The sequence below is a fragment of the Hydra viridissima genome, unplaced genomic scaffold, assembly GCF_058129835.1.
Source record: "Hydra viridissima isolate aposymbiotic clone 2 unplaced genomic scaffold, HvirCarnegie_v1 scaffold_17, whole genome shotgun sequence".
Taxonomy (NCBI): domain Eukaryota; kingdom Metazoa; phylum Cnidaria; class Hydrozoa; order Anthoathecata; family Hydridae; genus Hydra; species Hydra viridissima.
The window spans coordinates 2,466,251-2,484,066 of NW_028324316.1; the positions used below are offsets into that span (position 1 = coordinate 2,466,251).

General features: G+C 29.0%; 3 protein-coding genes across 4 annotated transcripts; 1 reads left to right on the plus strand and 2 right to left on the minus strand.

Moving 5' to 3' along the window:
* Nucleotides 1–3,420, minus strand: LOC149877055 (uncharacterized). The gene is made up of 3 exons (XM_090074633.1): nucleotides 3,078–3,420; nucleotides 2,197–2,827; nucleotides 1–2,050 (listed from the first exon to the last, which is right to left on the minus strand). Exon 2 carries the CDS (start codon nucleotides 2,806–2,808, stop codon nucleotides 2,494–2,496), a length of 315 nt encoding a protein of 104 aa, XP_089930759.1. The 5' UTR covers nucleotides 2,809–2,827; nucleotides 3,078–3,420; the 3' UTR covers nucleotides 1–2,050; nucleotides 2,197–2,493.
* Nucleotides 3,421–10,580: 7,160 nt separating this feature from the next.
* On the plus strand, nucleotides 10,581–13,586 carry LOC149877056 (3-galactosyl-N-acetylglucosaminide 4-alpha-L-fucosyltransferase FUT3-like). Of its 2 annotated transcripts, XR_016448433.1 has the most exons (3): nucleotides 10,581–10,863; nucleotides 11,333–12,397; nucleotides 12,650–13,586. XR_016448433.1 is itself a non-coding variant. In XM_090074814.1 (2 exons), exons 1-2 carry the CDS (start codon nucleotides 10,671–10,673, stop codon nucleotides 12,325–12,327), a joined length of 1,188 nt encoding a protein of 395 aa, XP_089930940.1. In that variant the 5' UTR covers nucleotides 10,582–10,670; the 3' UTR covers nucleotides 12,328–13,586. The 2 variants fall into 2 exon arrangements, 1 of the variants encoding a protein (XP_089930940.1); XM_090074814.1 differs by having other exon boundaries at nucleotides 10,582–10,863; nucleotides 11,333–13,586.
* Nucleotides 13,587–15,090: 1,504 nt separating this feature from the next.
* Nucleotides 15,091–17,415, minus strand: LOC149877057 (uncharacterized). Its single transcript, XM_090074884.1, has 2 exons — nucleotides 17,282–17,415; nucleotides 15,091–17,014 (listed from the first exon to the last, which is right to left on the minus strand). The coding sequence occupies exon 2, from the start codon at nucleotides 16,968–16,970 to the stop codon at nucleotides 15,351–15,353; it is 1,620 nt and encodes a 539-aa protein (XP_089931010.1). The 5' UTR covers nucleotides 16,971–17,014; nucleotides 17,282–17,415; the 3' UTR covers nucleotides 15,091–15,350.
* Between the last annotated feature and the right edge of the window lie 401 nt (nucleotides 17,416–17,816).

The following is a 17,816-nucleotide window of genomic DNA, read 5'->3' on the forward strand; positions in this document are numbered from 1 at the left end:
TTTTTTTTGTAAATAAATAATCGTCAATTTCTACAATGCTGCCTGATCTACTAATTTGTTTGAGTTTCGAAATAAGAAAATGTAAAAACTTGACAAAAGTTCAACAAATCAACAATGTGTACTGTTAATGTTCAGTTCCAGCATGTAGCTTTTGTATGATAAGCCTCAACAAGTATCAGCAACTCGACGCCATATTTGGGCTCTCGTAACCACATGAATCAGATTATTTAAAAACTATGTTTGTTATTGAAAGATATTAGGTAACTTTCACATTTTATTTAAGATGATAAAGAATACATACGCAGTCTGTATAGCATAAAATGAGTTCTATGAAAACTTTAAAGTGTTGATATTAGCGAAAAATCGGAGAAACGCTTAAAAAAGTTTCTGAAAAATACTCTACTAACAATATTTTAAAACGAATGTCACCCAGTGAACAATTCTTCCTGAGACAAATACAAGTTTTGGATGAAAACAATAATTTAGAAGGATGCGCACGGACATTGTGTTTGTTAAACGTCATGGACGATGTGTCCACTAAGTTTAATTACCATGTCTTCTACATGCATTAAGCATGGAAGCAGTCCAGATTCTCTGACAATTTTACATCAGGCTTAAGAGAGGGGTCGAAAAGTAATATAGCGTCTAAATTACTTCATCAAATACACAATTACACAAAGTGGGATTTCATTTGTCAGCTGAATTCTACCAACACTTAACAAAGTTTTTAGAACTTTTATTAACTTCAGTGGACAACTTCAAGCAAAGAGTTTTGATTAAATTCGTTCAAAAAAGTAATATAATTTTTTTTTTACATATACTAATAAACTTTTACGCTGAATATTCTAAAGTAGCTCTATTTAAAACTGAAATTCTTTTGCCAAAGCCATATCTGCTAAACCTTAATATCTCGTGAATCCCTAAAAGTGCTAGGTCGTATAGCAAAGTTTTAATAAAAGTTTCTAGCTTCAAATATTTTATTGTTTGTTTTGATGCTAAAATAGAAAATTGATTACACAGGGCTGCGTTTGAAAAAAAAATTTCTGTTCCAGGGGGTTTCTTAGATAATTCCTAATGAAATTGGCCTACCAAAACCTGAATATGACATTTATTTTGCTCAATCAGGTCAGGTTATTGAAATACAGCACACCTATTTTTTTTGAGAAAAACATAATTTTCAAGAAATCTCTCATTTTCATCCTAGTAATGTAATACATTGCAATAGTTATTTGTGAACTGAAAAAAGGTTCAATTTAACTTTAAACTTAAAAACAAAGTGTGAAGTAATCGAATACTGAAAAAATCTATTTCCCGAGGAAAGAAGTCCTTGATGCCTTCCGTTTGTGAAGAGTTTTTTGTTCGTCGCATCTTAGACACCAACAATAGCCAGCTATTATGTTTATGTCCCAATGTCCTTGATATCTGGTCTCCATCGTTTTTATATCATGGTGGAATCTTTCACCCTGTTCCTTGCTGTAATCTCCACAATTTTCAGGAAAATAGTCAATATGTGACTGGAGAAAATGCACTTTTATTGACATGCGAGCTCCCAGTTTTTCAAAGCTTTTCATAAACTCATTGACATGTGAAACATATTCAGAGCTTCTTTTATTTCAGAACTTTTATTTCCTTCAACTACTGTGCTGAACATTCGCCATGCATCTCGTTCAATGCCTACCATTTTGATATCAAAATCTTTGTCCTTTAACAGAGTTCTAATTTTGGGTCCATCAAATATACCTGTATGTAGCTTGGCATCACTGATCTGTGGGAATTTTTGCAATAGATACTTAAAAGCTTGGCCTTCTTTATTCAGTGCTTTTACAAAGTTTTTTATCAGACCAAGTTTGATATGGAGAGGAGGAAGTAAAAAATTTTCTGGAGGGACTAGTGGTTCAGCTATCACGTTGTACCTGCCAATTGTGAATGTCTCCCAAGATGGCCAGTCTTTTTACTTTTAGTGAAGACTGTCTGCCCGACTATCCCATAGGCATAAAAAGCAAGGGTATTTAGTGTACCCCCATTGCATCCCAAGCAGAAAGCACACAACCTGAAAAGAAAAGATTTATTCATAAAAAATCAAATCTTATTAAGTTAAAATATATTTCTATTTCTTTCTAAAAAATTACCAACAGGTGCTAAAGTATTTTCAAATGAAAGCTTTATATTGACAAGAAAACTTAACAAGTATTTTACCTTTAGGTCACCACATATTAGCCAATTGTGGTTGGAGTACTTGATTACATCAATCAATGTTTTCATGTTCTTGTAGCTTTCTGTCAACTGAACTGAATGTCCAATAGGTACAGATGCCATTTTATTTCCAATGTGTAGGAGTAATGCCTTTAGGCTTCTGCTAGAGGAATCAATAAAGAGCCTCCATTCTCTTTGTTGGTAAGGAACACCAAGTGCCTCTATTAAGCCTTTTACATCATTACAATATGCCAACGAGCTAGAAGAATCAACTTCAAAGAACCTTCGAAACTTTTCTTCTCAGTTTCTATACCAATAGAAGGTAGTTTCTTTGGAGAGGAGATTGCTCTCACTAAGATGGGAACCAAGAAGTTGTGCATTCTCTTTAGAAAGACCAAGATCTCTGGTCAAATCAATTAATTGACTTTGAGTGAGTGGTCTTGGCAAAGTCATGCTAGACGTTGGCTCATATGTCACAGATATGTCAGTGTCTTTCACTTTTACACCTTCCATATCCTCTTCTAGTTCACCTTTCGCAGGTGTAGAAGGAACTGGAACTCCTGGACCACGTGGTACTGGCTTAATGGCAGAAGGAATATCAGGATAGACCACCATGTGTTTGTTTTATTGACACCTGAAAAAATTCACATATTTATTTTCAGATTTTTATCCACTTTTCTTTACAATTTCAAGAATTTTTTTGTTGAATTTCAACACAATTTTTATAAAAAATTCAAACTTCATTAGACTACAATATATATATATATATATATATATATATATATATATATATATATATATATATATATATATATATATATATATATATATATATATATATGTTTGGATTAGTTAAATAATGTTCTTTTAAAAAATTATCTTACCTTGAAGATTGGTCATACAAAAATAGCAGTCTGTAGTATGGTCCTTGCCTTCTCTCCATACCATCGGTACACCAAATGATATACAGTTTGCTTTGCCCTTATTCCAGCGCCTTAAGGCTACGACACAGGCTTTGCAGTATATATGTGGGGCAAAGCTTTTGTCTTGATCGCCAAGCCTTATTCTGAAATATGCACTGTAAAGGGACTTTACTAACGTAGTTATGGTGCATTGCTGATCACTAAATGTTACCTTTCCACACACATAGCAGAATCTGTCAGGATTGTTTTTACACTTTCTATTCATTTTTATGAAATAAATTTTTTTTATTTCATATATTAGCCTGTAAAGAAAATTGACAATTATAAATAAAACTTTATAAATATACTTTAGATACTGTTTATAGATATCTTAATACACAACTGCCACCTAGGAATTGCAATAAAATGGACACTCAGCTATTATATGCGGTATAGAGCCCTAAGTCTGTATCTTAAAAACAAGACCTGATTGAAAAGTTTGAATCGTTTATTCGGATTTAGAAGGCAAATTTCATTGAGAATCAACTAAGTAAAAACCCTAGGAACATTTTTGATGCAGACCAGTGTTATTTTAGTTAATGGAAAATTGTGTTAGTTTAACACAAATTTAGAACATGGATTAAAATAATTGGTCAAAGATTGTTTTATCAATAAGTTATTCTTTTAAAAATTAAAGGAACAGTAAATGCCGAGTTGATATTTGATTGAACATAAAGTTCAGACAAATGAGGGTTAAAAAATAAAGGGTTAAAAGGATAAAGGGTCAGACAAAAAATTTGCAAAAAAGGATTAGAAAAGATAAAATCAGAAAGTTCAGTAATTTTGTCTCTAACTCGGACAATATTGGACACTCTTATGGATATAATAAGGTTAAAAATTGTCTTCATAAAAGCCGAAGAAAATCAAAAGAATAAGAGCAAAATTTAAAAAGCGGAAATAAAATAAAAAAAAGAGTTGTTTGGATGCAGCTGAAAGACTCAAAAACAAAAACAAATCTTTCAATAGCAACTCATCATCAACCCATAACAACTTTAGCACTTTTCGTGGTAAACTTTTATCCACTGTTTAAGAGTATTTATAAATAATCCTAAAGGATGCCTGCTGACTCGGCTAAAAATCCATATATTTAAGTGTAACTATCTGTACATTGGATTATGGGATGTCTTATAGGACCATGTTCTAAACATAATATTTTATGAAACACTGTTGTTTACAATATATATATATATATATATATATATATATATATATATATATATATATATATATATATATATATATATATATATATATATATATATATATATATATATATATATATATATATATGTCAGGCGCGGATCCAGGAATTTGTAACTGTGGCCAAATTTTATTTTCACGGTTGAAATTTTGATAAAAGATCGATTTTTTCAAAGCATTTATTGATTGAATAAAACGTCGGTAACGTGTAAAAAGAACTATTGTGGCCATGGCCACTGATCTCTATAATATCTATAGTTATTATAGAGATCAGTGGCCATGGCAGAAATCTCTATAGCCAAATCCGTAAATTACGGCAGCCAAATTTAAATTTTTAGGAATATTTCTGAAGCGAAAACACCCAAAACTAACATGGTTGCCGTTAAATTTAAACTATGTATATATATATATATATATATATATATATATATATATATATATATATATATATATATATATATATATATATATATATATATATATATATATATATATATATATATATATATATTCTCTCCGATAGAGAATTTTATTTTTATAAAAGAATTTACGTAACAGAAAAGATAAACTTTCATTGAATAATAAAAAAGAAATTCTTTAATGTTTTTTGCAAAAAATTTGCTTAATGAAATTGCGTGGCATTGAATATAGCCGTTTTTAATTAGCGCGATCCTAGGCATTAGGGTTATTGCGTTGGTTTCTTGATTTAAAGAGCTATTACATGTACATAAATGAAGAAACAGAAAATTATTTTGAAGCATTCCTTTTTGTACGATAGACGTAATGAAAATAAATTTTTACGGGGGGTTAACTTGAAGTGTTAAAAAAAGTCTACAGTTTTAAATACTTTGCTAATAAACAATTTTAATTGTTTTAAAATTTATTTTAGTATCTAATCAAAAAAAGAATTTTTCAACTTTTTCCATAAAAACTTTAAAAGATATTCTAGACAACAAATTAAGAATTCTAGTTAAAGCAAATTGGCGCGAATGGATTCTCATGTTCTATTATTCGAAGTATTTATTATAATAAAATAAAAACCAGGTTGTGAATACTTTAAAAAGATAACTTTTATACAAAAAAAATCATTATTCAAAATGGCGAATATTAAGCACTTTCCATTGATTTTGAGACGCATGTTTTTATACGATTCTTAATCAGCATAAAATTCTCTATCAGAATCAATCATAAAATTAGCGGAGGTTGTGGAGGTGGGGAAGAAAGTCGATTAGCGCATATATATATATATATATATATATATATATATATATATATATATATATATATATATATATATATATATATATATATATAATAATAGTAATAATAACAATATTAATAATAATAATAATAATAATAATAATAATAATAATAATAATAATAATAATAATAATAATAATAATAATAATAATAATAATAATAATAATAATAATAATAATAATAATAATAATAATAATAATAATAATTTTACAGATATACTTGTAATAATATTAAACATGCCGTCCTTTTGTTCAGCCATCGATTGTGTAAACAAGCGAGGAAAAAACGTTGGACTGTTTAAGATGATGAACTTTTAGCTTTGTGGATTATGCATTGCAGTCCACAAGCTTTCAAAAAACTTAGAGGAATTTTTTCATTACCTCTTTGAAGCTCGATTTTAATGTTTCTTGAAAAGTCTTTTGGGAACCTAGAACCTGGATTTTCCAATAAGGTTATGGCTTTACTAAAAATCAGAGTAGACACCAAGACAAAATTGGAACGAAACTCTAGCCTTGTTTTGATGAACTGTTTTTAAAGCAACATCTTGATTTAAAAAAAAAAATAGTGACCTTGTCACTACTTTTTTTTCAAAATCAAGATATTGCTTTAAAAACAAGTGAACCAAATTCTTGTATTGATGGTCTGTGGCTTATCAACAAAATGGAAAAACTAATTGCTTATTTTTGTAATAATAATTCCTTGTGTTCAACCAATTTAGCTAGGATAATAGAAATTTTTAGTTGTCAAGTTGCTACTGCTTTTAATGTATATACTTCTGTCAAACTATTGCCTGAAAATATTTTTAAAATTATTGGTATTTTGTTTGACATACTGAATTCTTGCAAAACAAAAGCTGATAAACCAGTACGTTCAATACCCAACAAGCACACAACGTTGAAACAACGTTGAAATAACGTTGTTCAACGTCGATCAACGGTATTTTAACGTTGTGTGCTTGCTGGGTAGGTTAGCACACCAAACCAATAAGTTTATACAACAACTCGAAGATTTGAGAGTTTAGATTAAGGGGTGGCATTTTTGTGGTGCTCACAGTCAAAAAGTTTTATCGAGCCATTGGGGTTTAAATGTCACTATTTCTAATATTATTTGATTTATATACGAAGAGAATTTTTTTGCATTAATACGCATTTGTATTAATTTTGTATAATAGTAAAGGAGGTTGGACCAACAGCAATTCAATTCAAATCAGCTTATCAAAATGTGTTAGTACTCCTTTCAATAGAACAATCTAACTTTAACGGTAATTGTCTCCCATAGTCAGATTTCTCTGTTACAGTTACAATTGAGTCAATTACCTAGTAAATGAGAACAGAATCTCTACAAACGAACAAGTGATTTTCAAACAGCTATCTGCATTATTAAAAAAGAAATTAGAACCTTGAATGTTACCAAATGTTTCAAGTGATTTATTTTTCTCACATTCAGTTAAAGAAGTTTTGAAATCAATTGCTGATTATTTGATAAAGAAAGTTCAAATTTGTCAAAAATATTTTCAAGTTCATTCAAGTTTGACACCAAGTGAAAGTGATTTGTTTAATACTGATTCTTTTTTTACAAAACTTGCTTCACAAAATGGAACTGTTTTTCTAACACAAAAGAAAAACTTAACTAAAAGAAACATTATGCAACAAATTATTAAAATAATTGAACATGTTGAACATGTTGATCCTTTCACTTGAAAGAAAGTCTAATTAGAAACTTTTTTTTGTATGAGAATATCATATTTTATAAGGTTTTTCACCACAAGACATGTAAAAAAAGTCGGTTCGTATTACCATGCTTGATTTTATTTTTAAGTTATTTTTCAAAAAAAATTTCTTAAAAAAGTTTTTTTTTCCTCAGTAAGTTTAAGTATCATCAGCTACTTATTTTAGTATCGAAATAGGGAATATATATTTAAATAATAAAAAACAAATGAAGTGATAATATGTGATTTAAAAAATATATGCAAAAGCTGTGTTACAAATATAACTTTTTATATCATTACAAAAGTATATTAAAGTATGATTATTGCAAAAGTTGATAAATTTTATTAAGTTACGTTTTATTAAGGTTGTTTGGTCCCGCAAGATATCTCATAATATTTTGCACCTAAAATTACACTATTTTATTGGGAGAAATTTTCATTGGTTCTTAATATGTTCAAAAATATTCATTGGTCCTGAATATGTTTTACGTCATGAATCTTCACGACCTTCGCGTGACGTATTTCATTAGTAAATATAATCGTTTTTCAATCTTTTTTAAAAACAAATTGCATAAGAAGGCAACCATTTACATAAGAAAACACCCACCAACACACCTAGCCACTCACCCACAAACAAACCCCCACACAGATACTTAATCGCTTTATTGAGCTTTTCTTAAAATCGTTTCTCCTGCGTATATGAAACAACAAATATGAATACATGTGCCTGCATTATCATTATTATTATTATTATTATTATCATTATTATTATTATTATTATTATTATTATTATTATTATTATTATTATTATTATTATTATTCATATTATTATTATTATTATTATTATTATTATTAATATTATTATTATTATTATTATTTATATTATTGTTATTATTATTATTATTACCATTATTATTATTATTATTATTATTATTCATATTATTATTATTCATATTATTATTATTGTTATCATTATTTATATTATTATTATTATTATTATTATTATTATCATTATTATTATTATTATTATTATTATTATTATCATTATTATTATTATTATTATTACTATTATTATTATTATTATTATTATTATTATTATTATTATTATTATTATTGTTATTATTATTATTATTATTCATATTATTGTTATTCATATTATTATTATTGTATCATTATTATTATTATTTATATTATTATTATTATTATTATTATTATTATTATTATTGTTATTATTATTATTATTATTCATATTATTATTATTCATATTATTATTATTGTTATCATTATTTATATTATTATCATTATTATTGTTATTATTATTATTATTATTATTATTATTATTATTATTATTATTATTATCATTATTATTATTATTATTATTATTATTATTATTATTATTATTACTATTATTATTATTATTATTATTATTACTATTATTATTATTATTATTATTATTATTATTATTATTATTATTATTATTATTATTATTGTTATTATTATTATTATTATTCATATTATTGTTATTCATATTATTATTATTGTTATCATTATTTATATTATTATTATTATTATTATTATTATTATTATTATTATTATTATTATTATTATTATTATTATTATTATTATTATTATTATTATTATTATTATTATTATTATTATTATTATTATTATTATTATTATTGTTATTATTATTGTTATTATTATCATTATTATTATTATTACTATTTTGCAATCAACCTTACGCAGATTTTATTTTGATTATATCCTTTTCTAACTGTTGATATAAAACCCATTTAATTTTCAATGTTCAAAATCTACGATTGAGGTCTCTGGGAAGTTTGATTCAAAAGAAGTTTGTCTTTGACCGTCGTATTAGAAAATAACATTCATCTTTCAAAAAGATTGGCCAATCAGCAAGCACAATTTTTTAAGTTGATTTCAGTTCAATCTTCTTCTCAAACGAACTGTTTTCACAACTTTTTTACAAAAACGTTAAACGTTACAAAAGAAAACATTAATGAAAAAGAAAAAGCCATTAAAAGTGCCGTTAAAAAAGAATTATTTTTATTGATGGCTGCAAATTTGTCTTTACTGTCAGATGACCTAACCATGTATTGTATCTTGTTTTTTGCTTAATAAATTTGCGCCCCTGTAGATGGCAATTTTCATTTTTTCATTTGAGCATATGGCGCGTCTTCTTGTGATTGGTTGGTAAGGTTGGCATTTTCTAATGATACTCCATTTAATTAATGGTTTTACGTTTTTTCTTTAATGCGTCACACTTCCTTAGATAGTTCGGTATCGTTTTTGTACCTTGCAGTGTTAAACGACTTAATGTGGTTTGTGTATCGTTAACTTAAAAGGTGCTTCACTTATGCCAATATATACTTTACGTAAATAGTTCGAAAGGTCGGAAGAAATAACAGAATTGTATAGTGTGTTTTCCATTGGGTAAAGTTGGTTTAGAGGACAATGCAAGTTGCTGATACAGGATTTCTTTTTTTGTCGATTTCAATTTACAATTTCGTTGATGATTTAGGGGGTTATTCGAATATATTATGGATTTTAAATTCGGCATGCAATTTTAACTAACTTTTAAAGAAACATAAAAAACATGAGAAATTCGATGCTTACAATGACACAAGCAGATAAGTCATCTAACTCGTATCAATTAAGGAAAAACGAGTACAGAAAACTCCATTACAACGAGTAATAAAAAGGTTAGTAAAAATATTAAGAACAGAATAAATACCGAAGGTAAGGAAATCATGATAGGAATAGCTGAATTAATCAAGATGCATACCAATGGAAAAACCAGTGCTTTTGTAACACTTAAAGACCACAAAGAGAATTTTGTAAACAACCCTAGCTTATGGCATATACCCTCCATTTAGCAAAAATGTGATCAAAAAACTTGGCAAATCATATCTTAATTTAGTAGAAAAGCATTTTCCTACAAGGCATTATTTGAACAAGGTTTTTAAAATTATATATATATATATATATATATATATATATATATATATATATATATATATATATATAATTTTAAAAATCTAAACAACCGACGCTTTAAACAAACTTGGCTCACTAACTATTTAATCTGCTCGCTTCGAAAATATCTGCATTCAATTTTAATCAATTGTAACTATACAGTGGTAAATTTAATCAAACGAAATAGAGTTTCTTTCACACATTACAAATTCAAAACCGCGTTTATGCAAATGAATAGTATATCTTATTCTCGCCCTATAATAGCTTGTTAAATGATGAATAAAAAACATTCGAAAAAGCCAATTTCGTATTTTTTACCATTCTAATATTTCAACAAGTTTAAAAATTGTTCAATGGAGTGGTTGTCGTTAAAACGCGCTGCAAGTTTTTTGTCTTTTCTTTGCATAATTTATATATTATTCGCCTACAATATTTTTTTTGTTAGTAAAGAAAAGGTGTTTAAGTTTGTACCCTTTCGATATTTATATCAAGACGAAAGAAAAGTTGAGCTGATTGAAGATGACGTGAAAAATGTGACTAAATCAAGTAGGTTTATGTTTTTTTTTGTTTCGTTTTATGTTTGTTCTTTTGTAATATTTTTTATTCTTGAACTTTAAGTTGTTAATTGGTGAACAGTTTTTTTAAAAAAATCAATTTGTTTGAATCAAACATTAAGTTTTTCTTAAATATTTTTAGAGAGAAATACATACATACATACATACATACATACATACATACATACATACATACATACATACATACATACATACATACATACATACATACATACATACATACATACATACATACATACATACATACATACATACATACATACATACATACATACATACATACATACATACATACATACATACATACATACATACATACATACATACATACATACATACATACATACATACATACATACATACATACATACATACATACATACATACATACATATATGTAATTTGTAATAGTTTACTTTTTATTTTTGTCATCATATTAGGTCAGATAAAGAAAGTCATTTTGATATTATTATATACATCTTTCTTTGGATCCATACCATGGCCATTTTTTGCCAATCTTCCTTCGTGCAGTTTTAATACTTCAAGCATTCAAATAACACACGATCAAAACGATTTCCACAAAAGCGACGTTGTGATATTTCATTCTCGCAACATGCCATCTCTATCTGAATTGAATAAGCTACACGATAATCGGAAGTTGGGTCAAATTTGGATTTATTTCTCCATGGAATCTATACCAAATAACCCATCTACAGATGATATAAACAAGTTTTTTGATATGACATCTACATACGCAATAGATTCCGATATTCAAATACCTTACAGGTATCATAGTCAGCAGTTTAAACCACTAACGGGAGTTTCAATAGATAGTAACTTTAAATATAAAGACAAAATGGTCGCTTGGGTTGTAAGTAACTGTAACGGGTACGCAAGAAATAAACTTGCCTTTAAACTACTTTCTTACGGGGTTGATATTGAGGTTTCTGGTGGATGTTCCAAAAATTTCCCAAAGCGTTTTATTTCATCGTGTGTGGGAAGACCATGCTCAAAAGATTTACAGAACTACAAATTTTTTTTTTCTGCTGAAAATAGTTTGTGCGAGGACTACATAACAGAGAAGTACTGGCACTCTGCTTTAGACAATAACGTTATACCAATTGTGTTAGGAGGATCCAATTATTCTGACCCTAGGTTGGCCATCCCAGGCTCTTTTATTAATGCCATGAGTTTTAATTCGCCTAAAGCCCTTGCTGATCATATTTTAGAAGTGAACTCTAACGAAACAAAATACAACTCGTACTTTGAGTGGAAAAAAAAATGGCAGTTGGACAGTAATAATTATTATTGCTCACTTTGTCAAAAATTTCAACAAAAAGTAACACTCCGTAAGAATGCTCTAGCACATACAATGAACGTTAAAAGGTGTTCAAAACCGACGGAAATGTTTTCTTCGTGGATTGAGAAAATGTAGCCAAATGACTAATACTTTGTTAAAATCAATAAAATCAAACATTATCTCTGTTCAAGGTAATCTGTTAAAGGTAAATATACAGCAAATATTTAGCCTGATGTTTAAAATTGTCATTTGTTAGGCTAAGTTACGAACTGGTTTAAATCAAAATAATAATTAAGCTAGATATTTTATACTGATTATAAAATAACAAGTGCTTTGGTAAAGTATATATAAAAAAATATATGCATAGATAATTATAAGAGCGATTAAATCAAAAGGGGTGGGGAGGTGGGGTGGGGTGAAACTGATTTCTGAAATTGGCTTTAAATCATTTTTGAAGGTAATCAAACATCGCAAATCCGACGGTGTTAATGATATCCAAGCTACTTTCAGGTCTATAATGCTTTGGAAGAACAGGGTGGTCATAAAAAAAAAACAGATGTAAGTTGACTAGGCTGCTCAAATATATTGGTACATAAGGACAACACAGTGGACCAAACAAACCGCCTGGCATAATTTCATTTGTTAAATACACAATACGAATGCAAATACACAACCTTAATCAAAGTAATTACCGTTAAAAGCAGCCAATTTTCTCCATTTATCATGGATGCAATGTAGAATAGAGTGGATTTCAATCCGAAAAACCTACCCAGACAATTTTTAATATTCTCTTTATTAGAAAAAGTTTGGTTAGCACACCCTGTATGACAATTTCAAGAACTGAGTTAATCTCGCAATATAAGAGGAGGCTTTGTCGTTCCGTTGAAGCTCCGTCCGAGTTTTGTGCCTTTTAACTACTTATTTGTCCATTAGACGATGGAACAGAATTACTGTGGTGGTACTAGTTAATGGAAGTATCTTCTAGTAAATGACGCCTTTACTAATCAACAAAATAAACAGTGGTCTACTGAGGATGAAGTTGCTATGTTTGCGCTAATGTTTCAGCATCAGCCCAATATGATCTACTGCGTCTGACATTTATATGGAGCACCAATTTTTCATCACCTTTCAGTATGCTGTCTAGCTAGGAGGTTGTTTGTCTATAAAAAAGCAGAAAAACTACTGCCTCTGAGCTTCAATTTTGGTCATAGTCAGACAAAGAGTGTGGAACCCATTGATCGAACTTACTTACCTTTAGTATATCATAAAGTTGATTACAGTTCTATATGTTTTGTCTTTTAATATAAATACCTTGTAAAATATAAAAATAACCTCTTTGATAAAACCAACATTGTAAATGAAAACCAAGTAAAAATCTTAGAAATATCAAAATATATAGTTGGTTTTATTATTTTTCCTTCCGTAGGAGAATCCTTTAGAAGCACAAGCAGAACTCTCTTTATAGTGAATAAGCGAAGCAACGAAGATATATTTAATGACTTACATTCCCAATCATCTCATTCTAACTCTCTTTTTATTTAAAAATGTATTTTAAATTTTGTTCAGTGGAAAAACTTTTCTGAAGAATGATTGCTGTGTCGATCTCTAACCTCCTAATAATAAGATAATTGTCCTTAAAGCTAACTTTTGTCCTTCCTGCTTCACATTACTTTGACTTTATCTGCATTACAACTGTAACTTCAGTGTGTTCCCAAAATCATAGCACGTTTTTACATCTCATTGGTTCGCTTTAAATTGAGTTGGTAGAGGAAGAAAAATTTTTTTTTACATTTTGTCATAATTTCTAAATCTGTAAAAAGAAAAAGATTAAGTTTAACAACCAGTAAAAAGGTTAATACTTTTATATTAAAAATGTATTTACAAGGTTGTTTCTGGAATTATAAAAAATAAAAAATGCAGAAACTTTTGTATCAAAATATATTTAAAAAATTTTAAATAGCAAAAGTTAAAAATGGTTTAACAATCAAATTTTACCTTTAACTTGAAGTATAAATTGTTGTATAAAAAGGTTGAAGAAATAACTTCAAGTTTCCTGACCATCAAAGTGACAAGTTTGTAAATAATCGCATCGTCATTCAATATTTATACCAAATTTACATATATAATTTCTCATTGGGTGAATAACTTAATTTATATAGATTTAATATAGAGAAATGTTATTTTATTGGCAATTTATATAGGCAAATAAATGATGTTTTGAGGCGTTTTTCACATCCAAAAATTCTTTTGGAACAAACGCTCGGAAGAGTCTTTTCCTATGAAATGGCCGGGCAGAAGCATTTTCATTTGGGCAAAAAATGACTGAACAAAGAGCAATGTTTTCCCATTCAACTTAAAACTTTTAAAAAATCTTTAAAACTTTCTTCCTCTTGTCAGTAAAGTGAGTTGAGGTTGTAAGCCGGAGGTTCTAAGCACTGAATTGAATAGTGCCTGAACTATGTGGACAGAGCCTTCGTTGTCCGTTTCAAAAAAGAAATTACTCTGATTCTGTTCATTAGCATTTTCAGAATCAGAGTAAACCACAACTGGATCCGATAAATATAGTCTTACCTTCTTCATGTCACCGGTTAACCGAATTAAGAACTTATAATCAGTTTTTTTAACCAATGTTCGGATAGTGTTTAGAAACGAAAGTTTTAAAACAAAAATAAACGAACCTTATTTCTATAGAAGAAGAGTCAAGGAGGACGGGAGAATGAGGAAAGAAAGACGCAGTCTTAACCATATAAACTAAACAAAGAGATACCACATCACAAACAGATGAAACTAATGTATTTTTCTGAATCCATATATATTATAACCCTTAGGTACACAAGTAAGTCAACCATGACGAGAACGCGAAAAAAATGTGTTTGCAAATACAACCCGAATAAAATGTGTTTGTAAATACGATCCATTACAATTCCAAATAACAAAACTATATTTTTCATACAAAACTTATACAAAAAGTAGAAAACGAGTTAAACATACAATGGTTATTGCATAATGTTCAAAACGTTTTTTATATTTATGTACAACTAATGTGAAACTATAAAATGTCTTGGTAAAATCTAGTGCAACTCTGATAACTGATTATTTATCGTATAAACAACGCACACAACAATAACGTCAGATTATAATAGTAATAATCAATAATATTATAACCCGCTGCTAACTAACTTGTATTCAGGCAGATAGGAGAGAAAATGATGAAACATATCAGTTATGTTTACCTTATTTGGCTCTGGTTTGTGAACAAAGTCTCTTACAATCTGTGCAAATTCACCACGAATGTAACAATAGAATTCAGTCAAGTCACTATTACCGATGGTGCGATAAATTTTGTGCTCGTATGCCATTCGTAACGCATCACCTATACAATTAAACATCTGGCGACAGTAGCTGGTAGGCTCGTAAATATTCTGCGCACGACAGAACACTGTGAACTCAACTAGCCAACTGAGTGCTAGATGTAAACTGCATCGGTGGAAGTTTGAGATTGCCGTTTCCACCTCTAATTGATCGCCGTAATTTTTTCTAAGACCATAAATCATGCCCTTCCAAACACGTAACTCTTCACGGGGTGGACAATAAGCATAGGGTTCTTCAGGCACAGTAATGGTGTATTCTTCAAAGAACGCTAGTATAAACTTTATTGGTTCTTTGCGTATTGTCTCCAATTTCTTAACTATTTCTCTCAAGTTTACAGGATCAATATGATCAATCATGTTGTTTTCTGGTACAAAGTAATTTGGTATATTGTAGTCCTTCAAGAATCGTAAAAGTCTATCTAGATATCGAATGAAAGCAACTGCTGTGTTGCAAGGCTTCCAAATGTCCGCACTAGGCTCCTGCTCCACCATCCAGTACAACGTCGTCTTTAAGTGGTAAGTTGCCAAGGCCTTTGGCTCCTTAAGATGCATATTGTGCAGCAACTTAATGTACAGGTAGAGACGTCTGTGGTAATCAAGCAGAGAGTGAGCCAGCATTATTTCAGCTTTTGAAAATGACAATCTGAATTCAAAATCTCTGTTTCTACTTTTGATGTGCCCCATGCGTACGACGTGATACCCGCCCTGTGTCACTTGTTTGATAAGTTGAGAAGAGGGCCAATTTCCCAACCGTGATCGTGTCACCCAATCTCTGGCACAAGAGGGCCAATTCTGACATAGAAAACAGAACACATAATCACTCAAGTGCCCAAAATAGTTGCTACGTGCCAATGCCGGGCCTTCACGTTTTACCTGCGTACGCATCTTCGACTTAATACTTTCAATAATTTTTGAGCCATCTAGAACTCTCATACCGCTCTCTAAACTCATGCTGTAATCAGCTAGTGAGAGTGAAGGTTCATTTTCATTTGGAACGATCAGAACGTAGCCCGGATGCTCCGACGGTTTTATCGTTCCAGCAAATGGAATTTTTGGTTTAGAATCCCCCTCTTCAACAAGAGTCAAACTTGTAATGGTAAACATCAAGTCCTGATCACTTATGTAAGAATACTTCTTTACATATTCTTTAGTATTCTTTAAATCCTTATACTTCATGTACAGTGGTACGTTAAAGTATTCAGCAGCACTTCCTGACAACATCATGTCGTCTAGCTTTTTTGTCGTCCATAAGCGAGTCCATTCTCTGTGCGTTCGCAGAAATCCGCTGGGCAAAATGGTGTTTAATATATAACTTCCATATACTAAATCTGTGTTAGATAAGTTGTCGTGTGTTAATAAGGCTTTTGGTTTAAATTTGTTATTGTTTGTTGAAAAATATTCGGTCATGATGTCATAATTCCTTTAATAATATTGTAATATTTTGCTGCAAACTAAAAATGCAAAATAAAAAAAACAAAGACAATCAAAATAATAAGATGTAAACAAGAAGTTTATATCTTGTTTAAAGTACAAAAGAATTCAAAAAGAAACATCCAACACACGTTAATATTTAGCGATTGAGTATGAAAGACCTAATTTTTGAAGTTTATTTTATAGGAAGGAAATTTGCCGTGCATTAAAAGTTTAATAAAACTCGTGCAATTGTTACCAAAAGAAAAAACTTTATTGACAATAATAGTGGAATGTGTGAACTTTACCTTGTCGACAAATGTTTTAAACGTGTTGATCGAAGTATTGCTTTCTGGTTTAAAATGTCACCACGTATAACAAAGATTAATACATACAATGATCTATATTAACTAGATATCTAACTCCGTATTAATTCCGTAAGAAAAGGTGAATTAGATTTGTTTTAATTTGTAAGTAGGTAGCCAGTATAGCTATATAAAATAGTATGCAAGGAAAATTGTTGCTCAACATTTAAAATCAAGTTGTCGTTATAAACGTTAAAAAACAAATTTGTTTGTTAAATATTTTATTTGTGAACTGTTTTAAAAACTTTATAGGTAATACTACAATTTAGAAGTCAGAAAAAATTTTAACTTATTTGTTTTAACAAGTGGAGGTATATAGTGTAGAGGTGTATAGCTGATGCACGCATAAGTGATTTTTAAAACGCAATAATTACAACTTGATTACTGAATAAAAGCAGTGGAATGTGCTTGATTTTAAATTAACATATATTTATTATTATATTATATATTCATTATCGTATATGTAATAACTATTTTC